The following is a 23962-nucleotide window of genomic DNA, read 5'->3' on the forward strand; positions in this document are numbered from 1 at the left end:
TTTAAAAATAAGTTTTCCAAAGTCGCCTAATTTCTGTTGGAACAAACAAAAAGGAAACTAGATTTTTCGAGGAACATAAGTTCTCCATGCAATTTCTGAAACCAAATTATATATATTGTAGCTAGGGAAATCCAGGACGAAGAAATCACCAGAATTCATGAAGAATTGAAGAAAATCAATTGTGAAGCCACCTCAGACTTTAGCGTATGTGACTTAATAATTCTTTGTTTAGTCCCATATGTTGGACCTAATTAAAAAAATAATCCATTAACAAAATCTCTAAACTAGTCTCAGTAGCTCATGGAATTTGATCTCTATCTATATTAATCCATGCCCCCTAGTATCTTCATCACTTGTGATGTGAAAGTTGCTGAACGCAAATTGACTCCTCTTGGCTCCAGAACTCTCCCATGTCAACCTATTCCTTGCATTTTTGCTGAGTAATGAGTAAACGATGTGAAATAAGAGAGATTGGAGAATCTTTGTGCACAATCAATTGAACATGATTGTTGGAAAGAGTAAGCACAAATGATGGCATGAAGGATTCTCTTTCCATCTTCCATTCATATCAGGTTTCCTCATCAGTTCTGTTTAGATTGAGGGTATTATTAGGTTGCTTTGATACCGTTTAAAATAATAAAAATAGAACTAGATTATATCAAATATTACTTTTGTAAGAAGATATTAAAAAATCTAAGATTGTTTTTTTATTTAATACGAATAATTCAGACTGGTGCCAAAATTTAACTTCTTCCCACATTGAGTTTTGATACCATGGTTCAGAGATGTCTATAATTCTACTACATTTAATGTCATTTGGTGGATTTCTTTTTCTAAAGTAATTTAAATTTCATCCTTCAAATTTTGTGTAACATTTATTGGGTGACCTTTATATAGTCCCTTTCTTATTCTTTTTAGTTGTTTTTTATTGAATATTTTGTTTATCTAATTGTCAGACTCTAGCTTGACTTCAGACCTTAATTATAAGTTTATAACACTTTTCATGGTAATTTATTTTTCATAGATTTGGCTTATCTTTGTCATGAATATGCGAAGCAGAGGGAATCAATATAGTTGGGGTCAATCAGAGGTGTTGAAAAGTCTGAAATTCAGATAGACCAAGTTGTCTTGTTGCAATTAATGAAACTCAGGGGCTGGGAATTTTGTGGATTGAAAAAAAAATTCCACTACTTAACCTACATATTTTGATCATTACAATTATCTCCTATATTATGAGATAAACTTGATTGATATTATTTCTAATTTTTGGGAGTAGCATATCATTGTATTACCATCTCGTGACCTGCGCACCACACGGCTTATTTGCTTGTAGACCCTTAAACTGAGACTAAACTGATATGGTTGAAGTTTATTATAATATTGTGTTTACCTCATTTTCTGAATCTATTCTTGAGCATATTAACATGCCATCTATGAGAATGCTAACCTCTAATGTAGCTCAGAAAAAAGAAAATTGAGACAATTTGACCATGCAAGAAACAATATCTCTTCAAGATAAATTTCAGAGTCCATGATCGAGATGGTACATGCATCAGATGCTATAATGGCACAAGTAGTTAATGGCACAAGTAATTGCCTCTTAATGAATTGGATCTAATCCAATCTAATTACCTAGAGCTGTCAAGAGTTTCTGATCTGGTATCCAGATGAAGATCCAAATCTGGTTACCTGGTTAAAGAAAATAGATTTCGATGAGGGTTGCTTTGATCTGATGGTGACGTGACCCTAACCCAACTTATGTACGATATTAACATGAATATTTGCTTAGAAACTTTACAAGAATATTCATTTTGAGTTACATCTAATGCATTTGTAAGGAATATTCTCTTGAAACTCTAGGTTAAATTTTTTTTGTGTAAGACATACTCTGTGTAAGACATACTTCTTGACCTCTTGAGACAAGGATGGTCCAAATAATCTAAATTATATGCACAAAAACACATACACATGCATGAATAGTTACGTTTTACAGATAGATTGACAACAAGACTAAATACTTGATGGTGAAGTTAACAACTATAATGTGCATCAGATGATGCCTATGAGATGGTAAACTTGTAGCATAATGTGGTCTGGGTCATTAAATTATTGGAAACAAACTAGAATAGTGATGTTGGTCACCAAGCTTGATGCACTATAAGTGGTGATACCGTGATACTAACACAAAACTAACTTCAATGGTGGATCAAGTGCAGGAACTATAAAAAGATTTGTGAAAAGCATGCAGGACAACTTATGTATATGTATGGTAAAATTATATGGTGTTCCAGGTTTTGGTTACAATATAGCAAATATCTAAACTTATTTTCTTCCTCAATCATCCCTTTGGCTTTTGATAGAAAAAGATCCTCCTCTGTACTTTTAATCATTGCTCACTTTCATATTAGTATCTCCATCTTCCATTCATTCATGTGTTTCATTTACCTCAAATTGATATAATTATGTAGGGATGCAGCTTGAGGAACACAGAATATATTGTTGGGGCTGTTATATTTACAGGGCATGAGACAAAAGTGCGTTTTCTTACAAGCCCTATATTAATTGACGGATTCCATTTAACTTCATGGGCATCCATTTTTCTCTTCCTCGATGCATATTCTTGTGTTTTCATCTTTTCATTAATGGCTCTTTTCTTCATTATACTGCAGGTTATGATGAATTCTATGAATGTTCCTTCTAAAAGAAGTACATTGGAGAGGAAACTCGATAAACTCATACTTGCTCTTTTTGGTTGTCTCTTCAACATGTGTCTCATTGGAGCCATTGGAAGGTCAAGTTAGTTTTACATTTAAGCTGCTATGTCATTATTTGCTCTTGAATAATATACATGATAAATATCTTTTGTGCAATGCTAAAAACCTCCTTGTTGGTTATGGTCATGCTTGTGGTATAGTCAAAGTTTACTTGTAGGTCTACAATCTTGGTATCGGGTATCTTACTAGTACTGTACTAATTCGGTATGATATGGTAAATACCTCATAGCGAAATAGTTTTTTAGCCATTTTTCTCACTTTTTATCTCAATATACCTTGTTATGGATCAGTACATTTCGGTATGGATTGGTACATACCTCGGTACGCTATGGTACACCGTGATATGGGGTAGCACACTTCAGCATAGGACGGTACAGGGGCTGTACCGACCTGAATTTAAGTTTTGTACTAGTTCCCATCCGTTACAGTATGGTATGGTACGCTTTGTACTGGGTGGTATGGCAGATCATAATTTGAACAGCTCAAATATCTAGAATTTCGATATTTGTTTGTCAGTGTGGTCCTAAATCACTAATAACAATTAGCACACTGTTGAGGAAGCTTGTAGTAACAATTACTTTGTCCTAATATTCTTGTGAATGAGTGCAGCTAACCCCACCCCCCCCCCCCCCCCCCCCCCCCCCCCCCCCACCCCCAACCCAGAAAAAAGAAAAACTTATACTATGCATGCCAATGTATCATATGCTTCTAGAACCAATGTGCGCACACACAATAGCAATGTATCCATCTTATTTGACTATTATGATTATTATCACTCATTTTGTTTTCTTGATTTTCTTTAGTGGGGTGTTCATCAATCGCAAGTACTATTACCTAGGTTTTTTTGGAGATGTGGAGCCTCAGTTCAACCCTGACAACAGATTTGTGGTACTTTTTTGCTGAAAGAATTGTGATGTAAAATTTAGTTGTATACCATCACTTACATGCCTACTATGCTTTTTTTTTTTTCTGCTGAGATGCCTAATGTGCTTTTCAGGTCACTATTTTGACAATGTTTACCCTAATAACATTGTATTCAACTATCATCCCCATTTCTTTATATGTATCCATTGAGGTAAAGCCCAGAAATTTTCTAGCCTAGATGCTGCTATGAAATATTTCACATATAAGCGAAGTTTCTTATATTATCACCTTGTATTCAGATGATCAAATTTATTCAGTCGACTCAATTTATCAACAAGGATTTGAATATGTACCATGCTGAAAGCAATACCCCTGCATTGGCACGGACGTCGAATTTGAACGAGGAGCTTGGACAGGTACTTTATTGTGTTATCTTCCATGTTGCATAGGATGATTTTCATATTGTTCATTACTGCAGTTTCTGCAAGGTTTTACGATTTAGGTGAACCTGGACAATGCTTAAAGATTGGTGCTTAACAATGGTTAAAGTGATTGATGGCTGCTGTCATTCTTTTACATTCCCTGTAACATATTAGGATAGAATATGATCATATATACAGATTAATATGGACTTTCCATTTTGGGATTTGAAACTTTGACATTATACTTAGATTGAGATGAAATCTTTTGGCATATATCAAGCACATATATCAAGCACATGTATCAAGCACTTATCAAGCATTGATTCTTCAAGAAATACTTGCATTCTAATTACCTTGGATGTGAATTATCTCTCTACCAAGGTTTGTCGTACCGGTTGGTACTAGTGCTTATCGGCCATAACGTACTGTATTGACCATAACGTACCGTACCAGTACGCGGTTCAGGGTTGTATTGACACTCGGTACATTAAATTGGCCACTGTTTCACGCATACCAATACTGTAATAGGATGGTACCGATATTTGGATTTGGTATTGAGACGGCGAACCTTGATCTCTACTATTATGATTGAAACTCGTGGGTGTAGGACTTCGAATCCATTTGACTCCACTTTTGATATATTTACAAATTACCCATACAAAAGGTACTCCAGCCAAGAATTATTCTCCTCTCTCTCTCTCTAACTCTCTCTCTCTCTCTCTCTCTGTATATACCTGTTTCAATAAACAATTTTGTCAGTTTTTCTCATTCCTTTATTGAAGGAACTTTTCCCTTTTTTCCCTATCTTTATCCCTTAGTTGTAAAAGTTCTTGCTCTGTTTTTTCCCACATTTCCTTGTTCATCCACAAACAAGGGACATGCATCGGATATTCTAAATACTAGCCTTGTTAATTTCACTTTTCACTTAGTTTGTCTCATATGTCAAATTATTGAATGAAAGAATCAAATTGGTACGCTATGCAATTTGCTATGTATCTACATATATTGCAGAATCTACTCTATATAGCAATTAGCATTTCATATTCTTTTTTTTGAGGCAGACAAAGGGAGGGAGACCCACCTGCACTTTAATTACTTGGGCCTGAATAGTTGGGGATGCATTAACCAATATTTGAACCCAGAACCTTTGGTTGCTAAGTAGAGGAGTGTGACTATTGGGACAAGTCCAAATTCATCATTTCATGCCATTTTCACCTGAGCTTATATTATTATACCGTCTCACTATAGGGTCTCTGCCTCGGCCACAAAATTCATTTGAATTCTTAAAAGGGAAAAGCATTATTCTTGAACAAGTTATTTTTTGGTTCAGAGACTGACATAAGGATGAAAAACCATGATATGGCTAAAGCTTATCGAAATATTTATAGAATTCCAAATAAAATATAATAATTATCTGTGGCATTCGTCAACAGTTGCCACATCATCTGACTTGCTTTACTTTTTGTCATTATTAAAGTTGGCTTTTACCATGCAAAACATTAAAGTTGGAAATTTTTCTTTCTGCAGGTAGAGTATATATTTTCTGATAAAACAGGAACATTGACAAGAAACTTGATGGAGTTTTTTAAATGTTCAATTGGTGGAGAGATATATGGCACTGGTATTACTGAAATAGAAAGAGGAAGAGCAGAACGGAGTGGACTAAAAATTGATGAGGTATACTTGATACAATGTCCATGAGAAGTGCTGGTAGAATTAACTTAGAAAACCAATATGTTTGCATCTATAATTTTAGCTTAAGTTAAAACTATTATTTCTTTGAACTTATTTCTTGTAGGTTAGAAGTCCAACCAAAGCAGTGCATGAAAAAGGTTTCAACTTTGATGATCCTAGGATTATGCATGGTGCTTGGAAAAATGAGCATGATCCGGAGATTTGCAAGGTAGACTAACTTAATGTATCTTAATCTAAAAAGTGTTCTTTTAAAGCTTTCTGTTTGTTATATTTTAAATCATGTACCTTTAGGTATTATATTTGCTTTCCCTCTAAGATATTTTTGTGACATACCATTTGTAGCAAGAATCTTCTACTTAGGGTGCCAACACCTGTTTTGGAGTCTCCATGGAAACTTGTTTCCACAACTATTTATTAAAAATATTTAAGAGATCTGTTTCCCTGCGTCAAAACCTGAATTTGCTCCTACACCTGGATCCACTTTTGGTAACGACATACCTAAAATTCAGAATATTCAAACTTCAACATAGTTGGATGTTAAGGGCTTTATTTACTGTTGAATTTTTTATTTTTTTTACTTTATGATAAGCAACATTTTTTTCAATTATACATTCATGAGACACACACAGTTATTAATCATAAGAGAAAGTATCTTTTAATATATATATATATATATATATATATATATATATATATATATATATAACAACCATTTTCTTGGGATCATGCTTCATTTAAAATGCGAAGAAGGTATTCAGTTGGGGCATGAGCAGGAAAAGGGCCTCTATTTAGTGCTATTTTCTCTCTTCTTCTTCTCCTTCTTCTTTTCCTTGTGAGGCAGTCTTATTAATATATATTGATTTAAGGGTTAATATATAAATATCTTTAGCATATGATACAAATTATTAATCATGTTTTCTCTTCAGTGATTTTGTTCCATGTTTTGTGTGGTCACAACTTAATCCACATGAGTGTAGTGGTAGCCAACTGATTAGTAGGCTTTGCTTGTTCGTTTTTGCTTATGGGATAAACCATGGTCTGCCGAGCCGGTCCGTACCGGCAAGTTCAGGCCGTATCGGACCAGTCCGGCCTGGAACCGGTACCCGGACAGTGTGGAAACCGGTTCCAGCTATTCTTGGGCCGGTACCGACCGGTATGCATGCGTATTGGTCGTGTACTAGCTGGTACTAGTGCGAACTGGCCGGTTCACATCGGTACGTAAATATTATTTTCGTGTGTGGTGGGAAAGCGCGTGGCCCTTTCAGCCATGTGCTTCTCGGGCAGAGCGCCCCATGCATGGGGCTGTGCGCGGGCGCGCGATTCCCCGCTTCACGCAATTCCGTGCGCTGGGGAACCGCGCCCGCGTGTGGTTCCCCGTGTTGCAAACTGCCATGCGGGCGATTCCCCTGCCCACGCGGGGCAGCGCGCCCCCGTGGTCTCATTAATGCCATAGAGCGGCATTTAATGCCACTAAATGCCACCGCGTGGGCTCATTAATGCCACAGTGGCATTTAATGCCACTAAATGCCACTCTGTGGCATTTATCCCGCCCCAAAAAAAAGCTTTCTACGCGCATCCGTGCCCGGACATGAACCAAAAAAAAAAATAAAAACAGTAGTTCGGTTCGTATCGGACCGGTTTCGGTTCCGGTACGAACCGAACCATACCGGTCCGGTAGGCGGCCGGTACGCCTACCGGTACCGGTATGGCGGACTTGATAAACTATGTAGTAGTTATTTAGCTTGTATTTGTGCCCGCTGGAGGAGGCATGAGGAATAGCTGGATATCTCATTCTCGGGCATTATATTGGAATGCTTAATGCAAAGTGGACTTTTTTTCTTTCTTATAATGAACTCTTATTTATATCTAAGATCAGGTTCAAAATAGGAGCGATTCCTTCGCTTGTCTTGATAGAGATGTAAGGCTAATAAGTTCCATATTATTTTGGTTCACATATTATGCAGCGGGAGGACTGAGTTGTGGAAATTTTTCTGATAAAGTGATGTTTTTCTAGGCAACAAACTACTCTTAAATCCATGTGATATAGATTTTGGACAATAGTTAAGGATTTTTGTGGAGGCAAAAGAAGTATTATAGGGCAGTTTCCTTGCTCCTCTCAATGCTTTTCTAAATAAGGAACTGGGGTGTCTTGAGGTTTAAATTAGGGTGCTAGAGTTAAGTTTTGTGCTGCTAGGTAAGTATCTTGTTTGAGTCACAGGATGGACGATTAAGGAAGTTTTTGTGACTGAGCTTAGGTTGGAATAAGAACTTGAAAAGCTGTTTAAAATTTTGCTTGTCTGGTATAAGGTGCACTAGTAATTAAGAATAAGAGGAGATAAAGATGAGAAGAAAAATATTTTCAAACTAACTATTTTGTTCTCATTTTAAATTGTGCTAGCTACCCCAGTCAAACACTCCCTTGAAATATGCCTCTCAGTTTGCCAATCTGAGTTCATGACATTTCTTATGATATTAAACAAAGTGATGAAAATGAAGGCTTGGGACATGCTATATATCTCTCTCATTCTGCAAAACTGTCATGAGGTATAGCATAATGCAGAAAACTAAAAAATAGGGTATGGTTGGTTTCTTAAATTTTCCCCAATACAGCTGATCAAGTCAACTTCGCTTCCCTTGTGTACGCTAGATTGTGCTTAGGATTGTCATCGTAGTCACCATATTTGAACTCCAATATTTTATAATAGAGACCATTGTGGATTCTTCACATGATAAGTCCTTTAGATCTTGGTTCTTATCAGCCTCGTTCTGTAGCTTCCATTTTACTCCATCATATGCGACAAGTATATTGATGATTCCATCACATAGAAGATGAATCAATTGTGGAATGCTGGCACATCGTCATGAGTCATTATTCCACATTTGGTTCAAAAATCTCTTCATCCTTCTCACAAAATCCTTGGATTTGCCAGTTGATCTGCTCAAATATTGCAAGTAGATAGCGAAATCTCTGTAATAGAAGTAGTAGAAATGTTATGCTCTACCTAATGTTTGTAGTGGAATAAATATCTTTAAGGGGTGTTATCTTGTCAAGTTTCTTGTGTCATGTCACAAGTGTATTTCACTTGGATAGCCTGGAACCATTTTGAATTTGATTCTGTAGACCATTTAGGACCACATATGAAATTCAAATTAGTAATACATGCCTTTGCTACCCTTTGCTAATGTTTATGATACACTTACTATGAACTAACGTAACACTAGTAGTTGGAATATGAAATTTGATGAAGAATTCTGGATTCTATTTTTGCGTAATTCATGTGTTAATATAGCTGCATCATTAGAATTTGATTTATCATCAAGTACTTCGGAGCAATTTTTCTAGAAATCTGTGTTTGGGATTTATCATCAGATATTTGAACCTTTTTTTCAACAAAATTAGTAGATAGACACGTGACATGCATGTCAAAAACAAAATTGATCAGTTATCATAGATTACTAGTTATGTATAATTGCTATAACAGTTAAATCAATTATTCTTTAAATTTTGAAGAATTTTTGCTGGCATATCCCAAAGAGAGTTGTGCCTTTTTTGGTAGTATGGTAATTTTCCTTTTTTATCTAATATTGTATTAAAAAGGAGAGTATTGGATTTTTGAATCTTCCTTCTAGATTCCATCTATCATTTTTTGCCGAATATCCTTGACCTTACCTGTATCGCCATTTTTCTTTATTTGCGATTAGAGTGTCTAATGGCAAAAAAGAAAAAAACTAGTTGATCATTGATTCTATTTCATTTTCTGAAGTTATATTTAGCTAACTTCTAAAGTGACTTTGAAGTCCTATTTTGAGAAGATTGGTGGGAAAAATGCCCTTTACATATATTTGTTAGGTTAAGTAAGAACATTGTAATTTGATATCTTGTTGTTTTAGGTGTCTGTCTAGCGGATGCAAGATTCAGAATTTTGCATTTTTAGGAAAGATTTTTAGATGCCAGTTGGCAGTTTTTGAGGACGAAGGAGGTCTTGAGCCCAAGATTTGATACCTAGTAGTTAAGGCCCTAGCTTGCTTGTAGAGAAGTCATGAAGAAAAAGGGCCTACTTATGGCTGCATGAATTCATTGTATGTGGTTTGTTTTGAAAGAAAAAGAAGGATTTCCTTCATTCCTATTCAGTCCTTATCTTCCCCTCCCTCTCCCTCTTTCCTCCCTCTTTATCTTTCCCTTTGCCTTCCTGTTCTCTTTTCTCTTATCTTTGATATGTAGTAATGTTGTCTCTGTTTCTGCTCTTCTAAGCTTACTTTGCTCATGCTTCTTACATAAATATAAAATCTGTAGTATAAAATTCTGTAATAGGACTACGAGTGCCTATCTTAAATTTTCATTAATACCATTTTATATTTTAATACAATTCAATAGACAAATGCATACTAAATATAATCCATAGTTGTCTAAAATAATATTTTACTTTCTACAACAATCATTTGGACTAACTGTTTTTTACTTACTCTTTTGATTTTATCAAGCTCCCATCTACATAAATTTCATATGCAAGGATAAAAAATAACTATTACCATTAATTTTAATTGTGTAGTGTTAACTGAGGGCCCACTTGCTTTTGCTCTTGTTTTCTGTTTTTATTTATAAAAACCCCAGAAGAAAAATGAACTAGACTGACCAAATGTATGTTGAAATCCAAGGTTTCAGATCTCATGGTACAGGAGCTTACTATACACCCCATGTATTGTCTTGTCCTGGCACTTGGATGATTAAAGCCCCAAATACGCCACCTGATCCACACTGTTTAGTGTTGGATCAGTGTGTGCTCGAGTTCTCAATATGAGGGGGAGGGGAGGGGGGGGGGCAAGGAACCCTATCTTGGTAGCGCCCCATCTTACATGTGCAAGTGAAGGGCTACCGCTTGTAACCCTCTCTCTCTTCCTATGTGTGCGCGCACGTGCGCATGCGTCTGCGCACACCTGCACCCCGCTGGGTTGTTGCTTTCCCTTGCTCAGTCCTGATTCAGGGAGCTACCGCCAAGGCTGCTGCCCCTCCTTTGCCCCAATCAAGATCTCATGCTATGAAAATCACTCCAGAAAGGGGGATTAATTTTAAGAGATAATTTCAGTGGCAATCAAACAATAAAGTAAATAATTGGGCTTACTGTATTTGGAAGACTGGCAAACTACTTTGTGGATCTCTGTTCTCTAATATTTTGTGTGCTTTCCATAATTGCAAAATCATCTAATGTTTCCAGTCCAGTTTTCTCTCATGTTTTGTTACTTTTCTTATTATAATTCTGGTCATTTGGTATTCAATTCATACCATCATGCTGTTCTCAGTTCAAATACAATTTTCTGTGTAGGAATTCTTCAGATGTCTTGCACTATGTCATACTGTTCTTCCAGAAGGTGACGAATCTCCAGAAAAGATTACATATCAAGCTGCATCACCGGATGAGGCTGCTCTAGTAACTGCAGCAAAAAAATTTGGGTTCTTTTTTTATAGGTATGCTAATAGAGTATTATTCTTTAGGTTTTTGTTGTATGACATCTTATTTCAGAACTTCGCACGAAAGGATTTTATATCTTAAGTTAATATTTTGAATGACATCTCCTCTTTATTTTGATCAATGGTGTTATCTTGACCCAAATTTATTTAAGTTGGCCATCTAGATGGTTCTAATGAAAATATTAATGTCTTATTCCAAAATGTATTTCCAAGTGATATTTATCATTCATTCAGTCTTCATGCTGATACAAGTCACCAAAAAATGTATCAGGGTCGGCGGAACTGTCCCGAACTGGGCGGTTCCAGTTGTACCGAGTCGTTAGGGTGGCCGATCGGGACGGTGCCGGCATCGGAAATGAAACCCGTTGCCGTAGGGGAGAAGGAGAAGGAAAGAGAGGAAAAGAGGGCGAGCGGCGGAGGGACGAAGAGGGAGGGAGGCCGGCGGAGGGCCGTCGGAGGCCGGTGCCTGGGCAGGAGGCTTATTTCGAACGAAATAGGGGACTCAGCCGTGGCCTCCGCCTCTTGCCCTCTGCTGGCCTTCGCTGGCCTCCCTCCCTCTCTCCCGCTTCTCTCTCTCTTTTTCCCTCTCTCCCATTTGCCCTCTCCCCTGCCTCCTCTATTGTGTTGGTACAAGCCCGGCCGACCCGTGCTTTCCGGCGACTGGTCAGGTGCTTGGTATGGTCATAGCAGACCATGAAATGTATACTTTTTGCTTCAATTGATACATATGGAAATTGCTATTCTTCTAGTCAACTTTTTGTCCTGTATAGTATCCACTTCGCAATCATAGGGAACTGATGTATGATAACTTCAAAAGTAATACATATTGACTAACATGGAAGGTAAAGATGATAGCATGACACATGTGAGAAGAATAATAACCCAAAACTGTGCCATATGCAGGAAACTGCAGTATGTGGGAGGAATCAATACCAAGATTATTTACATTTGAAATTTTCTTGTCATATGAATAACCCAAATTGGATATATGATTGAGTTTCGCTTATATTTGTGCCGTACAATTGATCCTGGTCTTTTTACATTTTTTCCTTCCTGATGCAATCAGGTATATTTGGTTCAATTCTGATTTTACTAAATCCTTTTATTGTTTTCTTTTTTCATTTTTGAAATACAATGGGAACACAACCACCCAAGACCTTTCCCTAGAGGAGAGGGTGTCAACCAGCTGGACCAAGTCCTGTTGGCAAGTCCATTTGCTATTTGATTTGAGTTTCGCTGTCATTCAAAATCCATGGTCACTTTATGAGTTTGGATTTTGGACATGATATGGGTACAAGTAGGCAATGATGCTGATTTTCTGTTTTACTTTTTTTTGCTTTTAACCCAATTGCACCCTTAATCTATGTTTTCTGGAATAGAGCAAAGTTTTAATGTAAAAATATTTGTTTCAAATTTTGACATATAAGAGTGTGCTCTATGTTATAGCAGCTATAGTGATTCAATGATAATATTTTTGAAGCCATGGTTCATATGCTTTTCCTAATAAATTGTAAGTCAATTAAGTTTGAACTGCTATAACATCTCTTTATTATTGATTGAGAAATATATTAGCTCAGTCTAAATTATCTTGAAAAGTTCATTAGCATAGTCATTAGAGTGACATTAGTTTAATCTAATTAGAAAGTTCCATGTGCATGTGTATGTGTAGTTTTGCTAGAAAGGGTAGAAGCACCATTACAACTTGAAGCTTTGTCTCTCACCAGATTTATAGCAGATGCAATGATTTCTTTCAAGGTGAAGATAACCCAGAGATGGTTATTATTACAACTTGTTGCCTAGCTGTCCTCGAAAAGACAACTTGTTTCCTTTAAGGCTTAGTTCACCATGATGATGGTGACATCTCAGGTTTTCTGTTATGCAGCTAGGTAGGTGGGCAATGCCTAGATTTTTTTTTTTATATGAAAAAAAGGAACTGATAATTGCTAACTGTTTTAGATATATTTATAAATTATAAAGTAACATTTTGTTTACTTTTGATTAATAAAACTTGCGCTGCTGATGACTAGTGAGACCCATGAAGTTGGAGAAAGGAAAAGCCAGATTGCAAGAAGAAAGTGCAAAAATTACGTAATTGAAATGCTAAGAAAGTGAGCTAAGACCCTAGTTCCGTTCTCCAGTGAGTTGGATAACCAAGAAAGCCAAATGATCTCTACTAGCCGAGAAAGTTCAAACCATAGCATCACTACCAGTAGGAAATCCTACAATCATGATATATGACAGATTTATTTTTGGTACTGGGGCCCTCATCGAATAAGGAGAGGCTGGTTGGTTTTAGACGGGAAAAGAATCTGGCCCAGAATTTTTTTTGGCCTATCAAGATCCTCCATGTAACCAAGCTGTAGAAAATTCACACAACTTGGGTTCTGGAAGATCCACTGACTCATTTAATTAAAAAAACATTAATATATTTTATCACTTAATTTTTTTTTTCTTTTAAGGGTATAGTCTAGCTTTACAAATTTCAGTATATTTGAAAGTGCAATTAAGTGTTGATGATTTCTCATAGAAATATTTAGTTTATCATATGTATGAGATTTTCTGAAAATATTTAGTTTATTGAAAGTAGTAGAAAATCTTTCTTAGAAATTAGTAATAGAAAATTCTCGTTCTTAAACTATATAGAAGCAGCTTGATTTCCCATTTTTCAATTCCAAAAATAACCCTGAGCTATCTTTTCTAAACAAGAATTCTAATATAATTGGACTTTGAAACTTTTTAATTTATGCATAATAGAGTCCCACGTCCTCAATAGTCCAAACTCAAGATAGTTGGTTAGTTGCAGCAAAAATTTAAATTCTAATATACAAATAATTTCATGAAATGATATTAGTGCAAATAAAATTTATTTAGATTAAAATATAATAAAGCAAATAACTGTTAAACAATGTCATAAATAAATCTTAAATCTTAATTTATTCATTAATGGCCACGTGCATCTACATGTGTACTGTAATTAGTCTTATAAATAAATGAAGTGGATGGATCAAAAGATGATTGAATTACTTTTGTACTAAAGTAACTGCTTTGACAATTGCTTAGATGCATGGGTGGTTTACCGACTCAATTACCTTACTCAACATAGCCTATCTAGTATTGACCCAATCTAGTGTCATAGCTAAGGCAACCTTGCCTTGTTAGAACTCAAGCAAAGTGTGAAAAGGAATTCTCTAGATGTTTTACTTGGTGAACTTTCCCATTTAACATATATGAGCCCAATCCCATAAACCAAAATATTGAGGTTGACTGATAGTCCTTTGCATGGTCAACATTACCTTTTTGTTCCAAACTAAGCTTTGTAATTTGGAAATCACATGAGGTGCAATACCAACAGACAGTACCTAACTAGTATGGTACCTTGCCATACCAACAAAAGTTATGTCTCTAGGCGCCGGTATAGCAAAATAAGGTAATGTACCATGAGGATGGTATGGTATGATATTAAGGGGTGTACAGGTGGTACCTTAGTGATATAGTATGGTACAATGAGTATAGACTGAGGAATGCATCAGTACCAAAATCCTTAATGTGGACATAGCCATCCATGATCATGTGTTTCTCAATGGCTCCTCTCTTCGAGTTGTCAAGCATGTTAGGCTACAAAACGTAGTTGGTATGAAGAAGCAATTTGACGCCACATTTCATTACCAGCCTCCAGAACAAACATTTGTAGTATGCCAAATAACATACGGAACTTCTGCCGAATGTTCTAACAAACAAGTGAAAGAAAAGCTTGAAGCATTGTATTGTAGGAAAGATTAAAAGCAGTTTTACCTAGACACTCCAAATTTTGGGTTTCGGTGTTTCAGACACTTGGACACTCTAGATACTTGGGTCAATTCATGACACTCGACACTTCATACCATCAAATAATGCTGCCATTATCGATGTATCATTATGTGCCTACTTTGGCACTTCTTTATGAAAGTTTTATGTACCATTATCGAGTTGAACATGACACTGAGCAACCATTTTATCAAGTTTTATGAACTTAAGAAGCAATGGTCTAGCTCATAATTCATTATGTGCATACATCAATCCATATTTATAGACATGTAGATAATATAGATGTGTTCCCATCTTCAAGTTTTTGAAGAACGCTGTGATGGATTCTTCTGGACACTTGGACAGTGGACACCTATATCATGTGTCCAAGAACATTGATTAAAAGAGAGGCAATTTTTCCCAAGACATTGTTGTGCATCTAACTAGAGAACTAACAGGTAAAACTGAAGATTCTTGTTAATCTAGAAAGGTTTTATCTGTTTTAAATTAACTGACAAAGAATTTACGTAGATCATATTGTCCCTAAGGTCTGCTTCTTGGAGAATTTCAACAAAGTATCACAACTTAGTATTGTTAAATGGTTACGGAGATCTGATTTTGATCCATTTCAATTGTCTATTTTATGTCAGGCGGACACCAACTACGGTTGTGATTCGTGAATCACATGTCGAGAAGATGGGCAAAATTCAAGAGGTTGCATATGAGATTTTAAATGTTCTAGAATTTAATAGGTGGGTGCTTTTAGTATAATTTTCATTCCATATGAATTTTGGCTTCATGGCCACTATCATTTACGTTCCCTTTATGTGCTAATAGCACAAGGAAGCGCCAATCTGTGGTGTGTCGATACCCAAATGGAAGACTTGTTCTTTATTGTAAGGTACATTTCAAACTTGAAAATTTGTTGTTTATATCTTATTAAGTTGAATTTAACTCAAAAGAAAAAAAAAATCCCAGGGTGCTGATACCGTGATATATGAAAGATTGGGGGGTGGAAATCATGATATCAAAAGATTAACCAGGGAGCATTTAGAAGAGTTTGGATCTGCTGGCTTGCGTACACTCTGTCTGGCCTACCGCGAACTAAGCACTGATTCATATGAAAAATGGAATGAGAAATTTATTCAAGCCAAATCTTCTTTACGAGATCGTGAAAAAAAACTTGACGAGGTAATGTCGGGTAACTATTTTCTACAGTATATATCTTTCTGCCTATTATTTGGAGTTAAATTATATGCTTAATAAGCTACCAGTTTAAGTTATATGCTTAATAACTGATTAGTTTAAATACAGCATACAGGTGCATGCTTGACATCTTATTTTTTTATTTGCATTGATGATGCTAGGCAAAAAAATTTCAAAATGATATAGTAAATAACATGGTAGGGTGGGGGGTACCTTTTTATGAATCTTTCTCCATGTTCTATTCTCCTAGCATTTCCCATGATCTTAATGTTGTTTATGTTTATGATATTGTAGTGGAAGAAGCCTTCATTTGTATCATCTTCTTTCTGAAGTTCAGAAGAGTTTAAAGAAACAGTTCTATGTTAACGTTTAGTACTACTTGTGTGCATTTTCTTTCTACATACTTCTGATACATACTTTAATACATCTAATAGTATTTGATAGTTTGCTTAATTACTTCCATTTGTTTACGAGAACAGACAGTAAGTACTAATGCATATCTAGGAATTCACTGTCTTATTCCAGTTGATGTCATGACTTCTTTCTTAGGGTAAGGCGACGAAAGGAGTACACCTTCCTTGTAATTTAAAACTTATGTATATATTGCTCCCATGAGAGAAATAACCATGAGATTTCAGTAATTCAACTCATAATTAGAATATAAATCATCGGGTCCTTATTTATAACTTAAATACCTACCTAAATATCTATCTTTTATTTGAGACAAATTTTTAAGTCTTCCTCAACAAAAGATAACCAAAGATTTTCTGAAATAGTGAAAACCTTGATTAGCATGGAAGCCTATACTGAAAGTCAGCAAAATTATTTTATGCACTTCTAATGACCATGAAACTTCTGTAAGCCATCCTATACTAGTCAGTAAATCTACTAAAAATAAAACATAAAAAAGCCAAAAAATATGCTTTCATGAAAACTACAAGGTAAAAATAAAACCTTGTATTAAAATACTTAAATTTATAGATGACTTAGACTCGATAATCAGCTCCCTACAGCTAAAAGCTATTAGAAGTAGAAGATAATTACCCATAACGATGATCCGGGGTCTTTGGAGGAGCAAACTGGTGATAATCTTAACCTTTGGCCTTTTTTTTCTTCGCACAGTGGCTGCCCCAGGTCTCAAACATGCACCATTGCGCATGTCAGCCCAAGCCTAAGATAATTAATTTTCTAAAATAAATTATATCAACCTAATCAAAAGTCAGTCTAGAATATGTTCAAGTGTGTACTTCTTTGATCCTTCAGTGACCCTGCAATTCCTGTCATCATAGATATCTGGCACATAAACTTAAGATGGGAAATTAGTACCAGAATTCCTCTAATATTGGCTTACGTCCTCAATCTCCTTATCATGGAACTCTCTTGTTCCTGTAAAAGAAAAAAAATGTTCCAACCTGGTCGCATATTGGTATTGGGGACCAAATTAATGGGAATTTTTTCCAGGGTTTGAAATGACTTCAGTTCTTGACATTCTTCTCCTAGACAAGTTTCCATGCTGACTTGCCTCAAAACTGTGCAAAGTTTTGAAGATATCTAGCATCAATGCATCATACATCTACATTAGATAGAATTTGGGTGGCATCAATTCTTGTTTTCCACTTGGACATTTTAACTGTTTGGTGAGAACCGCCCAACCATATCTCAGTAATATCATCAAAAGCCAAAGTTAATATGAAGGAAACATACCACTGATGGTCTGCCGTACCGGTACGTACCGGCCGGTACGGGCCGGTACGTACCGGTCCGGCCTGGGACCGGTACCGGATCAGCGTAAAATCCGATACCTGTAATTTATTGTTGAAGAATCGGTACGGGACTGGTACGGAACTGGTTCGGACCGGTACGGGACCGGTTCGGACCGGTACGGGACCGGTTCGGACCGGTACGGGACCGGTTCGGACCGGTACGGGACCGGTTCGGACCGGTACGCCACCGGTACGGACCGGTACGCCACCGGTACGGACCGGTATGGGATCGGTTTCGTACCAGTCCGGGACGCTACCGGTACGCCGACCGGTATCGGTACGGCGGATCTTGATACCACTAATATCTCTCTCAAATACACTTCTATGCTTCTTTAGTTGTATGCTTAAATTTTGTAGAGAATCTCTACATACAAGCGACACTGTGGTTGCAGTTGGCTAATAAATCTTTTACTAAGAATAGGAACCTAGCATCCGAAATACTCAATTATTTTCTCTAATATCAGTTTCCCTTCTAATTTTAGAATGGGCAGCAGTGTGTGATTCTATGAGCCATTTTTCCCCCCTCATTCTTTGGTAATTTTACAGCTTCCCGTCTAGCATTAGTTGAGGGAAGCTAGAAAGTCGTGCCTAGGTTTCCCATCCCCACTTCCCACAGCATGGTGACGGGCATATTCAGTTTCTAGATGATTTTTTTTCAGTTTCATGTATAGTCCTTGTACAGTGATCCAATTCCCTTCTGCCTGTCTCTGCCTCTTTCCTTGCACCTAGCTGGTGCCCTTCCGACTTCCTGCCTCTCTCTCTCTCTCTCTCTCTTCTTTGGAACCTGAAACATAGTACTATTCTGAAAGTGGTGCTCAAGTGGATCAATGGAGACATGATCCCTCAGGTCTCTGATGGAAATCGCCGAAAAGTGTATAGCCATGCAACTCAGCCAGGCGAGGTTCAGGCAACACTCGGGGACCAGATTGGGCAACTGATGAGCCTAGAGGCTGACCAAGCCTTAGGTGGCCAAAAGGGGCAAAAGCAAATAGGCGCACACGCAGGCCAAGTGATGGGGGCTCACGGTCCAAAGCCCCTCACCAAGCCCCTTTTTTTTGCGCTTCTTGCGTGTGCCTTCAAAAACAATGATGATGGACCGATTGTAGGCAACGCCTGTGGAATAACTCAAGAAAAAGATCAACAATGAAAGCAAACTTGATTTATATTCCACTAAATGGAAGAACGAAGAACAAGAATAGAGAAAGCAAAAGAAATCTAGCAAGAGATTAAAGAGATCTCTTTCTAGCCCAATCTAGTGGAGATTGATGAATCTACACTAGCCCAAGTCCTAGAACACAAGATCTAAGGACCGAAATTGGCACAAGCGCCGCCCAAGCCTTACGGCCGACAAAATAACACAACTCTGGAATAACTGTAGATGCCCCTCAATGGCTCTCTACATATCTATTTATAGGCTAAGTCCTAAACAAAACTAAGTAACACCCCTTCGATAAACATGGCAAATTGTTTTCCCATGAATTCAAGGCTTTTCCACCGTCGATTGGCATGAGATTAGTGGCTGAAATCACCCAAGAAGGGCCCTCCCACGGCTGGACATTGGCTTGGTTTTTGGCCGTTGAATGGAAGAGGATGGAGGGCTGGATTTGCATGGGTGCGTGTCTCGGCTGACTGGGTCGCACGCCTTGGCTGGACGTATCCCAGTCCGGGTGGGACTGGGACTGGGCGCGCGACAAACTGGTTGGTGCGGGCGGGTGCGCGGGTTTGGGCGCACGCGCGCTGCTGTGCGCTGGCCTGGGCGCGCAGACACTATAGCGGCCTGGGTGTGCGTGAGCTGGCTGGTGGCCTGGCTATGCGCGGACACTGTAGCTGGCGAGGTTCTTGCCCAAGAACCTCGCCGCACTGTAGCAGGTGAGGTTGGCTGTGGCAGGACTTGGTTGCGGCATGGCCGCTCTGTAGCAGGTGAGGTTGGCTGCGCCAGGACTTAGCTGCGGCATGGCTTTGGCGGGGCTGTGCGCGCGGTGGGCTCGGCCAAGGTTGGGTGCTTGGGCACGCATGTCCAGCCGTGCGCTCTTGTCTGAGCACGTAACCCACAAGCTTCTGTGCGCCCGCCCAGCCGCGTGCGCCAGCCAAACAAGGCAATGGTTGAGCATGCAACCCACAAAGCTTCTATGCGCTCGACCAGCCGCTCTTGTCCGACCCCAACAGGGCATTCCTTTCTTACTCCCCCAGCCGCTCTTGTCACGCATGGGCGCGTGGTTGGCTCGGCCGAGGTTGGGCGTGCTCGGCCGAATGAAGGGGCTTGGCCAAGGCTTTCCAAGCAAAGTAGTTGGCTTTAGATTGACCCTCCGTTGGCCTTCTCATGGCCCGATGGCCTTCCTTGGTTGGCATGGCTACTTTGGCCTTCGGTTGGCACATGGTTGTTGCTCTTGCGGCATGGCTTGCAGGGGTCCTCAATACCAAGACGTGCCTATGCACGGCAACAAAACCAGCCGCAGCGCGTAGGACCAGCCCGCTCGTCAGAATTCGCCCCATCAACACAACAGGTGCCAACCGAGCAAGATAGAGGCCGAGCGCGCTATACACAAGTGTTTACGTGCCCGTCCAGTTGCGCGCACCAGCCAAACAAGGCAATGACCGAGCGCACAATTTACAAGCTTCTGCACATCTGTCCAGCCGTGCGCTCTTGTCTGAGCGCGTAACCCACAAGCTTCTGCGCGCCCGCCCAGCTGCGTGCGCCAGCCAAACAAGGCAATGGCCGAGCATGCAACCCACAAAGCTTCTACGCGCTTGACTAGCCGCTCTTGTCCGACCCCAATAGGGCATTCCTTTCTTACTCCCCCAGCGGGGCATCCGACCAAAGTTCACCCCAAGGGTTCTAAAGTACTGAGGAGCATTGCAAATAGATCTGGCTCGAGCCAGATTGCTTTGTGGCCTTGGCCATGCGCGGGCGCCTGTGGCCGTGCATGGGCGCGCTGCAGCAGCGGCTTCCTACTAACCCAGCAGGGCATCCACCCAAAGCCCACTCCGGGGTTCCAAAGTCTGAGGAGTATTGCAAATGGATCTGGCCGAGCCGTAGCCTTAGCCGTGCGTGCGTGCGCTGGCACGGAAGATGCGCCGCAGCAGCGGCCCCCTACTATACCAACAGGGCATCCGCCCAAATCCCACCCCGGGGATTCCAAAAGATCGAGAAGCATTGCAAGAACCTCGCCTGGGTGCGCTCCCAGTTTTCCAGGATGCGCGGCCCGGTCAACCGGATCCTGCGAGCCAACTGCAGCTAACCTCACCAACTGCAGCCAACCACAGCCAAAGAAAACTGCATCCCAGCAACCGTATCCAACATTGCAGTCTATAAATAATTTTGAAAGGCAGAAGTGTGGGGCATCCAGATTGTGAAGAAATCTGTGGAGAGTCTACTTGTAAGATTCGGCCTTAGGGCTTTTGGGTTAGGGAGAACCACAACAAGTTCGTCTACCTTTGCTAGATTGGGCTATTAGGAATTCCTTCTGAATTCTTGGTAGATTGGGCTAGTGCGGAACCTTGTAATGCCCCACTAGATTTATTCGTCTGCACTTGTACTTTGTATTCCTCATTTCATTTCAAATGAATAGCTTCTGTGCAATCAATTTCATCCCATCCAAGTGTGTGTTCTAACCAATTTAGGCGTAAAAATTTGCTGCCACTTCCAATTTCTACAGGCAAAACCTTGGAGCTTACTTTCCTATCAGTCCACGGCAGCGTTGCCACCCGGCAAGAAGCCAAGAGGCAACGGAAGGCAATGGTGTGGGGCTTGGGGACCGAGTGCCCTCATCAGTCTCCTCAATAATGTGCCTTCTATCTGGACCTCTTACTGGAGAGGTTCATTCATCTGCATTGTTACGTTCACATGACTTGAGTTTGTTCAGAAGTTAAAAATGTCCAACACTTCACCGAAAGTGCCTCTTATGCCTTTGATATCCTGTAGAAATGTCTTTTTTCCTACAAATCATGGTCAGTTGTGAGTCGTGACATCGAGATTGAAAATGAATATGTAGCCTGAGGTGGATTTTGGAGGAGCAGATCATTTTCAATACCAAATGAAAATATGAGATCTAGTAGCAAATTATATCGCTGATGTTGAGAATTCCTTAGGACCCTTTGCTGTCATTTGTTTTGGGTTCTTCAACTTCTGTTAGATGGCTAGGAATTTTTTGTTTCTTTGTCTTTTGGATTTGATTATTGGAGTGTTTGAATTTCTGTTTTACTAGGTTTCTTTTGGCTGCTTTGAAAGTTTGCTTTTCTTTGTTTCCGGTCTTGTTTTTCTTTAATAGGTGATATGAATTTGCATGTTTAGCTGTTACTTGCGGGTCTGAAATAGAGGCAAAGACAAGGGCTAAGGGGATAAGGAGGGGAAAGAAGAGGAGGAAGATCAGAAATACAGGTAGGATGTAGAGAGGAGGGAGAAGGGAGCAGTTTGAGAAACATAAGATAGAATATGGTAAAGCTATAGAAGTGGTATAGTTTTGAAGAGCAAATTTGAAACCAAAACATTTTTTTTTAAACTGACCTGAGAGTCCCATTCAGTGCTAGTTCCCTGTTCCATATGACTGCACTGGCTTATGTAGTGGCATCAGAAGACTATAGACTTGGTTCCTATCAACGAATGCTATCTCGGTATCGGGCTCCATATCAGTGCCACTCTATTATTGTGTTGGTACGCTCGATACGGGAGCCAGTTCGGTGTTCCGAGTATTGGCACGCCCCCTATACTACACACCAGTATTGAACCGGTACGGTACGTTCCGTACTGTCCAGATACAGTAGAGTATGGCATATCTTGGTGCTTACCTTCCTCAACAATACAATAGCTAATCCTGTAGGTTTTTCAAACCATAAAGAATGAATAAAATTGTTTGCTTGCATGAATTTGACCTCGGAATAGAAATTGTGGAATGAATGGAGACCCAAAAATGAAAATTTGTCTCCATAGGTTTAGATCTTCCAGCTTCGTTAAGGAAATCAATCATTCAATGGTTGGTTCTAGAAAAAATCCAGTACTGGTGTTTACTGGGACATGATTTTGGAGATAAGAGGAACCTAAGGGGCTTTTAGTTGTCTACAAGTTTTCTAAAGCAGATAATCATAGAATATGGTCCTCTATAAACATGTTTAATAAAAATAGGGCGAACCTGTTTTTCATGAAACTTATATTTTCAGGTTTTGTAAAACTCATTCATTTTGAATTTTTTATTAAAAAAAAAAAACTTCGACCAAACAGCTCTTAGATGTTTTAAGGGATCGAACCAGTTGGGATGCTAGTTTGTATATTTTAAGATTGGCATTTCCTTATGCAATGATAAATCTGTTCATGCTAATATACAGACTAAGTTGTTTCGGAGCTGTCAAAAAATAAGCTCACTTCTCAAATAATCATGAGGTCGCTCTTTCCAGAAATTATTATAGACAAGACAACCATATATTTCCTTTCTTCTTGAGATGGAAAATTTTCACTGGAGGAAACCCTTTCTATTAAGTAGGAAAAAGTTAAATTTGAAGGATCTGATGGATGATCTATTCAACAAGATATGAAAGGTATTCTAGTGCAAAGGATTTGGATCAAACCATGCCTTTTGTGTCTAGATTACTGTCACAAATATCATTTGGCAGCTTACAGGAAGCAGTTGTGATTCATGTGTGCAAGTACTTGTCGTTTGGGACAAGTATTTTGGATGTTTTACCATGTTTTTGGATCTAGTTACCAGCACTAATGTCTGCACATGAATGTTCTTATGAGGCTAGTTTGTAGGTCATAAGACTAATTAGATGATCTCTTGACATTATTTCTTGCAGGTGGCAGAGCTAATTGAAAAGGATCTGGTGCTAATAGGTTGCACTGCTATTGAAGATAAACTTCAAGAAGGGGTGCCATCTTGTATAGAAACTCTATCTAGAGCTGGGATAAAGATTTGGGTGCTAACAGGGGATAAAATTGAAACTGCAATAAATATAGCTTATGGTAAGATAAACGTTTTAGATCTTACAGGTTGTGAT

General features: G+C 38.8%; 1 protein-coding gene across 1 annotated transcript in view; it reads left to right on the top strand.

Annotated features, from left to right (window-relative positions):
- The window catches only part of LOC103716981 (phospholipid-transporting ATPase 3), a 55395-nt gene that overhangs the window by 24790 nt on the left and 6643 nt on the right, over window positions 1-23962 (top strand). Inside the window, 12 exon segments of the mRNA XM_008805204.4 lie at window positions 2469-2534; window positions 2670-2791; window positions 3578-3662; window positions 3772-3849; window positions 3938-4054; window positions 5588-5737; window positions 5859-5963; window positions 11077-11219; window positions 15656-15757; window positions 15843-15906; window positions 15984-16196; window positions 23762-23927. Coding sequence (XP_008803426.2) covers window positions 2469-2534; window positions 2670-2791; window positions 3578-3662; window positions 3772-3849; window positions 3938-4054; window positions 5588-5737; window positions 5859-5963; window positions 11077-11219; window positions 15656-15757; window positions 15843-15906; window positions 15984-16196; window positions 23762-23927 — 1411 coding nt within the window.

This window comes from Phoenix dactylifera, unplaced genomic scaffold (assembly GCF_009389715.1).
Source record: "Phoenix dactylifera cultivar Barhee BC4 unplaced genomic scaffold, palm_55x_up_171113_PBpolish2nd_filt_p 000051F, whole genome shotgun sequence".
Lineage (NCBI taxonomy): Eukaryota > Viridiplantae > Streptophyta > Magnoliopsida > Arecales > Arecaceae > Phoenix > Phoenix dactylifera.